Source organism: Haplochromis burtoni, unplaced genomic scaffold, assembly GCF_018398535.1.
Source record: "Haplochromis burtoni strain Fernald_Lab_line unplaced genomic scaffold, NCSU_Asbu1 Contig_311, whole genome shotgun sequence".
NCBI classification, from domain to species: Eukaryota; Metazoa; Chordata; class Actinopteri; order Cichliformes; family Cichlidae; genus Haplochromis; species Haplochromis burtoni.
The window spans coordinates 626089-635484 of NW_024582672.1; the positions used below are offsets into that span (position 1 = coordinate 626089).

A 9396-nucleotide genomic window follows, 5' to 3' on the forward strand; every position below is an offset into this window, starting at 1 on the left:
ATGCATTAATGGTAATGTTTGCTGAAAGTGTAAATAAACAGCTGCAGCGTTTCTTTTTATCTCTGATTGATACAAAATAAACCCTCAAACTCATCATTTTATATGCAGAAAGTTCCAAAACCCTACAACTCGTGGGCTTGTTTATCCTTTGACCTCTCCTTCCTCCCACCTCACAGAAAAAGCTCCTGCTGGTCACCAGCAGACATCACGAGCCCTTAGCTCCACAGTGACACGTTACACAGGACACAACCATGACTTTAGATGGTGAGTGCGAGACCTTGGTCCTGGCCAGTAAAGGTGCTCCTCTCTCCAGCAGCAGCTCTACAGCCGTGTCGTGTCCGCTCCGAGCAGCACAGTGAAGCGGAGTCAGGCCGTCCTACCAAACCAAGACAGTAAATGTGTATCGACTCTGGATGCTGCAGGACAACGGTGGCTTAACTTTTCATAACAGGACATAACAGAAACAGTCCTGATCAATTCATCCTGATGTTTATTTCAAAAACAAAAACATACCAGATATTAGAACATTCAAACTAAGGATCTATTCATTTTAAATTTTGAGTCATGTATGAACACAGGCTACAAGGATGCAAGAAACACAGACAAAAACAAGTCAAGCAGATGTTTTTCTTTAAGGACACACGGGGTGACTGATGGGCAACAACAACAGTGACAGATTCGTTTCAGTGCTCATCATATATATCATCAAATCATTTAGATAACACAGAGATATCTCTGCATGTGAGGGACGATGTCAGGATCCATTATCCCTGAGCTATTAATGTAATATCATTACATTAATGTACAACAAGTCAAAAACTGAAGTGGACTAACACAGTGGTAACATTTTCTCTGAAAAATGGCATCACATTACTAAAATAAAGTCCTCAGTTCCATCATTTTATTGGTTTGAATATCTGTTCTGGAGTAAATACACAATTTAAAGCATTAAGAATATCATAAAACTTTCATTTGCACTTTACAGAGCAGCAGTTTATTAAATAACAGATCATCAAGTGATGAGTGACGGACCTACAGGTAGAATGAACTAAAAACAACCCCCCATCATATCTGTTGTTAGCAATGCACGCGACCATTAGTTACTACTGTGGATGTAACAGTTGCACCACCGTGGGAGTGGGCGAGTGTGGTTTAAAGATAACTAGCTCTAAAGCTCAGGTTACATTAGATGTGTGCGTTTGAGCTACTCACCCTCGTTTTAGCATCAATCTGAGAGCCACGGTCTAACAACAGGCGAACCATGTTTGTGTTGCCACGCTTAGAGGCCACATGCAGTGGAGTGATCCCATTCTGCAGACAGAGACGCACAAAAACAACAACTCGTTAAACACGTTAGTCCAGAATCCAAATGTTGGTATATGTGTGTGTGAGTAACCACGCTGCTTTGGTGATTAAAACAGGAAATGTGACCGTGTTTTGTGGAAGGCGTCGTTTAAACAGGCGTTTGTTGCCTGACAGTGAGGTTGTTGTGGTACCCAGTGCAGTCGTAGCTTTTATAGGCTCGTGTCAGGATCCAGGACGACTGACTTTGGTTTGTAAGACTACAATAGCAGGAACATTGATTAAAAAGAGCAAAACTCTGTGTTTTGGTCACTTATATATTAGGGGTGCAACGATACTCGTATCGATATTGAACCGTTCGATACAGTGCTTTCGGTTCGGTACGCATATGTATCGAACAATACAAAATTTTTAATTTATTTTATCAACTTTCCTTCTGACGATGCTGTCTGTGTTGAGCGCTCAGTGGATCTGCGCTCGACAGTGCAGCCTAGGCGGAGTAGTCGAACGCAGATTCACTGAGCGCAGGGCAAGCTAGCGAGACAGAAGTTAAGCTCTCCTTGCAACATGGCAAATTGAACCTCCCCCACCCTCATTCAGATCTGGCGTTTGGAATTATTTTGGTTTTCATGTGACGTATGACCCTGAAGGTAAGCGCGTCATGGACTAAAGTAAAACAGTATGTTGGATGTGCCACGCAATGCTCAATTACATGGGTGGGAGCTAGTGTGTTAGCGCAGTTAGCTCGTTAACGTGTTGGCCGTCTAGCCCCATGCACGGGGCGATCCGCGGTAGCTCGTTAACGGAGATTTGCCGTGTTGTGGCGTTAACGTCATTTCAGATTAACGCTGACAGCACTAGTGGGAACACAACGAATATGACTGCACATTTACTCCGACATCATCCTAGTGCAAAGACAAGTGGAAGCAGACAAAAACAACAAGCAGCATGCTACAAACTTTACCCGAGTCATTTAGACAGCCGTTAGCACAGGATTCTCCTTATGGGGACCTGATATGTTTAATATGCTGCTGAGAATATAGCCCAGAAGAAGCGTATAGTATAGCTTTTATTTTGAAAGAGCCATTTCTCTGTAATAAACTCTCTTTTCCAAAGATGAGGGATTCCTCCATCAGATAGATTTATTATTTTATTACTTTGTTGTTTCAGCAACATTAAATTTAAAAACTGTACTTTTGAGTTAAAATATATATTTATAATTTTAATAAATGACAAATTAAAAAGGCATGAACATTTTTTTGTATCGAAAAAATATCAAACCGTGACACCAAAGTATCGAACCGAACCGAGAATGCTGTGTATCGTTGCACCGCTAATATATGTATATATGTGGATACAGAACCAACACAACGCTGAGGTCAGTGAGTCGTGGTCCCCATCACTGACTGAACTCTGTTCTGGTTGTAGACCCACTGACATGTTTTCATCCTGTCCACTAAAGCTTGTCTCCAGCTTACACTCATACAGGTCAGACCCAAATAAGTTATTAGGCTTGTTTCGTACCCTCGCTGTGAAGTCAACTGCTGCCCCTCGGTTCAGCAGGAGCGTGGCCACATTCACGTTCCCATAGTGGGCAGCAATGTGCAGGGGGGTGAATCCACTCTGCAGGACAGAAAGATGCAGACACACACACAGCAGGACAGAGCACACACATTAGCTTCACCGTCACGTCAACTTTGACCTTTAGTCTTCCCAGCATGCAAAAGTTGCATCAAGAGTAAAAGAAGTAAATTAAAATCAAGGACGATGAAAATCTGACTTAAAAATAATCATGTATATTCACTGGTACTAATATGAAAGTCAGAGCATCTACACACAACCCCAAACACACAGCACATCCATGCAAACTGTGCAAAGAGACCAACGAATGCTTTTAACACGAGTGAAATGAAAAAAGATCAAAGAAATCAGCACAGAGCAGACGCAGACTGTCATCCAGACGGACACAGACAACACTGTCAGTAAACCACACAGGTCCCCATCCACACCAAAGTGCACTATGTTAACTGTGGTTAGCAAAAAGGGTTTCAGAGTAGGTTGGAGGAGTTCTTGCCTTACCTTTCCATTCTGTTAGTGTTGGTCCGATTTAATGTGAAAAAGGTGTTTACAGAAGCGTGAAGAATACAGTGACTAACGAGATGGTTCAAAAGTTTACAGTCAGAAGCTTAGCTGCAAATTAAGGAAGCATGGATGCAACATGCTCGTCTGTGCTAACATATTAGCTTTATGCAGTTATGTTATGAGCTTCACAAGCTTCCCATGCCATTGCTGAGCTGCACTGTTTACAGATTAGTTTGCTTCTTTAGAGAAACGCATGCACTCTAAAAGAAATGTTATAGAAGCTGCAAAGTGTGGAAGACCATGGGTGGGATAACACAGTGCATGTTTGCCTTTGTGAGTCATCGTGCGTCCAATAGGAGGAATAACAGTTAAATGGGATTATTGTTTTAAAAGCATCAAAATATATATTTGTTTGTTTGTTTGTTCCTCCTTCTGCAAGCTGCATTTTTAAAGCCCAACGTGACATTTATCATAACATCAGTGTCTGAATCTTTCTCGGGTTTCTGATGTGACACAGTTTGTTCTTGTGATCGTGCTGATACATCGTCCGCCCAGTTTAACATGAAAAGTTACTGATGTTGAATCGTCTGTTTCAACCATCACTCGTATGTCCCAGATGTTAAAGACATGAAAAGATGTCGGCGTTGTTCGTCTTCACTGGCCTTCCATACTTAAGCAGCGATGTATTATAGCATGTCTTACTTCTTGTAGTGTAGTGTGTTATCTTATATGGACGGGCTTTGTAATATTATCAGTTTGTAAACAATACTTTAAGCTGCTGCTCAGAGTGCATTTCTAAACCATGCAACACAAAAAGAGGCAGAATTACAGACTAAGAGACGGTGCACATCACACACATTCATAATCGAAGCTTACAGAAAGTAACCACAGTCATTACAAAACAACAGTTCAGTTTTTATAGTCAGTCTGAATGTATTAGGGCCACACGGGGAAGGAAAACCAAAGGGTGATCCTGAGCTGGTGATCAAAGAAATCAAACAGACTCGGGTGAAAAATCAAACTAAAACCTCAGAGATAAGCAGCAGTGGTTGGCCATTCCTCTCAGCCATGCACGGTGGCCTCTTATTATTAATATCAAATCAACTGAAACACACAGAATGGACCAAATGATATCATGTACACCAGCAAGTGCTGTGGAAGTGAGAGAAATAAAGGCAGTGATAACAAAGGAAATGACAAAAGGATGGGACTGTGTGAGCCTGTGGAGAGTTAAGGAGTGTGTGTATACCTCAGTAGTCCTATTGACCATCATCTGTAGCAGGATGGGGGAGGGAAAGATCAGTTCAGTTAGGCTGCGTCACAGACATTAGCTCAGCTGTGCAGCCTACAGAGGACGTGGCTGGAGCTGCTCAGTCCTGTCAGAACTGACAGCGCTGTCGTTTGTGTCGTGGCTCACTGTAGCGTCAAATAGCTAAATGATCCGTTTCTTCTTTGACTACTTCTTTAATAAAGCACAGATTCTGTGAACCACCTGGAATTAAGACGATGTTTTCATAGTTTAAAGACTTTAATGACTGAGGAAAGGGTTGGGAGACAGGAAAGGCACCGTCCTGCCCCCTGTCGGGTCGCCCAGTCCGACCCCGGACAAAGTTTCGGAAAGCGTTCTGGGTCAGTAAGTCAATCCTCAGCCTGTTGTTGCCTCTGAACTAACAGGTTTGCTTTCAGCTTGTATGTATCTTCATTACTCTCATAAGGCGCTTAGCATTGGGCTAGCTTAGCATTAGCATTTTTGCTAACTTTTCTGACGTGCTTCCTGAAGTAAAGGGAAGTGACTCCCTACTGTTTCCTGTGGTGGTAGCTTAGCATTGGGCTAGCTTAGCATTAGCATTTTTGCTAACTTTTCTGACGTGCTTCCTGAAGTAAAGGGAAGTGACTCCCTACTGTTTCCTGTGGTGGTAGCTTAGCATTGGGCTAGCTTACCATTAGCATTTTTTTACACCTAAGCCCATTACAATGTTATATATATATAAGACATATATAGGGAGTGCAGAATTATTAGGCAAGTTGTATTTTTGAGGAATAATTTTATTATTGAACAACAACCATGTTCTCAATGAACCCAAAAAACTCATTAATATCAAAGCTGAATGTTTTTGGAAGTAGTTTTTAGTTTGTTTTTAGTTTTAGCTATTTTAGGGGGATATCTGTGTGTGCAGGTGACTATTACTGTGCATAATTATTAGGCAACTTAACAAAAAACAAATATATACCCATTTCAATTATTTATTTTTACCAGTGAAACCAATATAACATCTCCACATTCACAAATATACATTTCTGACATTCAAAAACAAAACAAAAACAAATCAGCGACCAATATAGCCACCTTTCTTTGCAAGGACACTCAAAAGCCTGCCATCCATGGATTCTGTCAGTGTTTTGATCTGTTCACCATCAACATTGCGTGCAGCAGCAACCACAGCCTCCCAGACACTGTTCAGAGAGGTGTACTGTTTTCCCTCCTTGTAAATCTCACATTTGATGATGGACCACAGGTTCTCAATGGGGTTCAGATCAGGTGAACAAGGTGGCCATGTCATTAGTTTTTCTTCTTTTATACCCTTTCTTGCCAGCCACGCTGTGGAGTACTTGGACGCGTGTGATGGAGCATTGTCCTGCATGAAAATCATGTTTTTCTTGAAGGATGCAGACTTCTTCCTGTACCACTGCTTGAAGAAGGTGTCTTCCAGAAACTGGCAGTAGGACTGGGAGTTGAGCTTGACTCCATCCTCAACCCGAAAAGGCCCCACAAGCTCATCTTTTGTACCTGCTAAAGTGTTCACGGCAGCGGTTGGCTGACTACAACCGAAAAGCCCCAAGTCACTTTGTGCCACCAACGTACTCCACCTCCTGCTGGCGTCTGAGTCGGACTGGAGCTCTCTGCCCTTTACCAATCCAGCCACGGGCCCATCCATCTGGCCCATCAAGACTCACTCTCATTTCATCAGTCCATAAAACCTTAGAAAAACCAGTCTTGAGATATTTCTTGGCCCAGTCTTGACGTTTCAGCTTGTGTGTCTTGTTCAGTGGTGGTCGTCTTTCAGCCTTTCTTACCTTGGCCATGTCTCTGAGTATTGCACACCTTGTGCTTTTGGGCACTCCAGTGATGTTGCAGCTCTGAAATATGGCCAAACTGGTGGCAAGTGGCATCTTGGCAGCTGCACGCTTGACTTTTCTCAGTTCATGGGCAGTTATTTTGCGCCTTGGTTTTTCCACACGCTTCTTGCGACCCTGTTGACTATTTTGAATGAAACGCTTGATTGTTCGATGATCACGCTTCAGAAGCTTTGCAATTTTGAGACTGCTGCATCCCTCTGCAAGATATCTCACTATTTTTGACTTTTCTGAGCCTGTCAAGTCCTTCTTTTGACCCATTTTGCCAAAGGAAAGGACGTTGCCTAATAATTATGCACACCTGATATAGGGTGTTGATGTCATTAGACCACACCCCTTCTCATTACAGAGATGCACATCACCTAATATGCTTAATTGGTAGTAGGCTTTCGAGCCTATACAGCTTGGAGTAAGACAACATGCATGAAGAGGATGATGTGGACAAAATACTCATTTGCCTAATACTTCTGCACTCCCTGTAATATTCTATATAAGATCACATTGTTGTATTGCTGCCCAGATCATACAGTTGTGCTGAGATCACAGTAAAAGGCGTTACTGTATAAACATAATGCACCGCTTTCTGTTATTGAGAACACTTCACTTTGTTTTCATAGCATATTTAATAATAACGACATACATGATCATCGTGTTGTGTTTTTCAGTATCCGAGTAACTGTAACTACTCGAGCTACTCTCCTCTTTATGACTCATGTCCAACATGGCTGCATCCCAGCAGCAGAATCACAGTTTAGTAGATGTGTGCGTGGAGCCTAAATAGACTCTATAGTGTTGTTACATAAGAAAATCACTGATGTTTCGCTGATATATGGAAAGATCATTTTCACTCCAGCCACGTCGCTTCAAGCTGCCAGCTGGCATCAGAGGAACAGTCGTAACTATGAACTCGAGATCCAGCCACAACAGTGATTCCCATCAATATTAAATGGACACTTTAACCCTTCCAATCTCTCGCTGATGGTCAGACCACAGCCTTAGAAACAAGCCCCACCGTGTGCATGCAATCTTAGATACGACCACCGTACAACCTGCAGACAGTGGCACACTCCATGCATGGACAGTGCTACGCTTAGACACCGGTGCAGCGAGGAGGAGGGTGACGAGAGGAAGAGTGCGAGAGGCGGTATTTAAACAGAGAGAGGGGAAAAAGGGAGAGAGCCAGTTAGTGACGTGTGAAGCACAGAGACACTGAATGAGACAGAGGACAGAGAGACACACTGATGCAAACACAAACATCTGATGCATATTTATGCAGCTTCGCTGCAAATATCACGACAAAGACGCTGTCTGTCAATGGTGGAGTAGATATCTGTGCTAGAGTGATCAGTGTGATAATGTGCAGATATTGTTTCTCCATGCTTTCCTGACCTTTGAATCTAGGTGAAGACGGCTGTGTTACACGACTCAGAGTCACTGAGGACACAATCTGGTCACTAACGTCTCGGTGGTCAAAAACATTTCCCACCTTCGACCTTGATCTGATCCACTGGTAATATTAACTTTAATAATCACTGTTTAACTTCAGCGTGTTCCTGTTTACACACCAGGCCCTGTACTGGAGGTGAGCACCATCGCACTAACAAGCAGAAACGTTTCACTGTTATGGGAAGAATTATCATTGCTGTTGGGAACAAGAAGCACGCTGTGGGTCATCATCAGGACCCCAGGCAGGTCGGAGCATCACTGCTGTGGGTTCAAGCCTCACTTCAGTTATTCTTTGCCCGTCCATCCCACACAGCACATATCTGCATTATTCCACTTGTCTTGATGAATCTGCCACATTCCCACCTACTCATCTATTTGGGACTATGACAGAAGAGACAGGCCCCTGTGATTATACGGGGAGGATATAATGAGGCGTCTCAGCAGGATAACTGAAGAACAGCTTCAGACCTCGTGTTGGAAAGCTAGAACCACTGTTACACTGTCACCTTCATGGAGCTACGAATAACCACAGATCACCACACTCACTGGACTTCTGCACATGCCAACACTTAACCTAAATACTGCATGGCCGTACCTTCGACTGGACGTCGGCGTTGTGGTCGTTCTGGAGGAGCAGGGCTGCTGATTTGGTGTCGTCTTTACGAGCTGCGATGTGCAAGGCAGGCAGGCGCACCTTGCCTTTGGTATCATTTTCTAATAAGACAGACACAACCTGGTTGTGGCCCTGCTGGAGCGCGATGGCCAAAGGGGTGAAGCCATCCTAGAAGAAGGCAGACGGGCGACTGGTTACATCTCATTTAAAATTAAAGTTTAAAGTACACTGCTCAAGAAAATTAAAGGCATTTAAACTTCAGTCTGTCCAGTTAGGAAGCAGAAGTGATTATGAGTCTGTTTCACCTGCTCCGGTGTAAATGACAAGTCAGTCCTACAAGAGGGAGGGTTGTGCAGGTGGTGACCATTTAGCTAATGTCCTCATCCAGGCACAGCAACACTGACATGGGTGAAGCACGATAACATTTGCTGTCACCAGACTCGCTCGTGTTAGTGTGAACCTGGTCTCATCTTTGAAGACGATGGGACACCAGCAGCCCACCTGCCAGTTCTTGTGTTTTCAGGTAAAATTCACACACAGGGAAGCCAGGTCCAGGTCTGAATCTCTCTCCCAGCAGCTGTCCGAGCGGCTTTTTGAACCCAGTCACGCGCCCCACGGTCCAATCAGCAGCTCACTGCTCTTCATTAGAGGAAGGACCTGCAGAGATTCTTAAAACACAGGAAAGAGACACAGCACAGCAGCTAATACAGATTTGCTACGGCCACGGGCTGTAACAGCAACAGATTCTTTGTTTGCTTTATGAGAATCATAACTCTTAATCAGCACATCGCATCACTGCATCCAGCTAGTTTAAAACT

General features: G+C 43.4%; 1 protein-coding gene across 1 annotated transcript in view; it reads right to left on the reverse strand.

Annotated features, from left to right (window-relative positions):
* LOC102305450 (ankyrin-2) overlaps nt 1-9396 on the reverse strand; it is a gene marked incomplete in the record, with an annotated part of 122025 nt that overhangs the window by 63014 nt on the left and 49615 nt on the right. Inside the window, 6 exon segments of the mRNA XM_042228208.1 lie at nt 278-376; nt 1213-1311; nt 2827-2925; nt 3382-3390; nt 4634-4657; nt 8561-8746. Of these exon segments, the coding sequence (XP_042084142.1) occupies nt 278-376; nt 1213-1311; nt 2827-2925; nt 3382-3390; nt 4634-4657; nt 8561-8746 (516 nt within the window).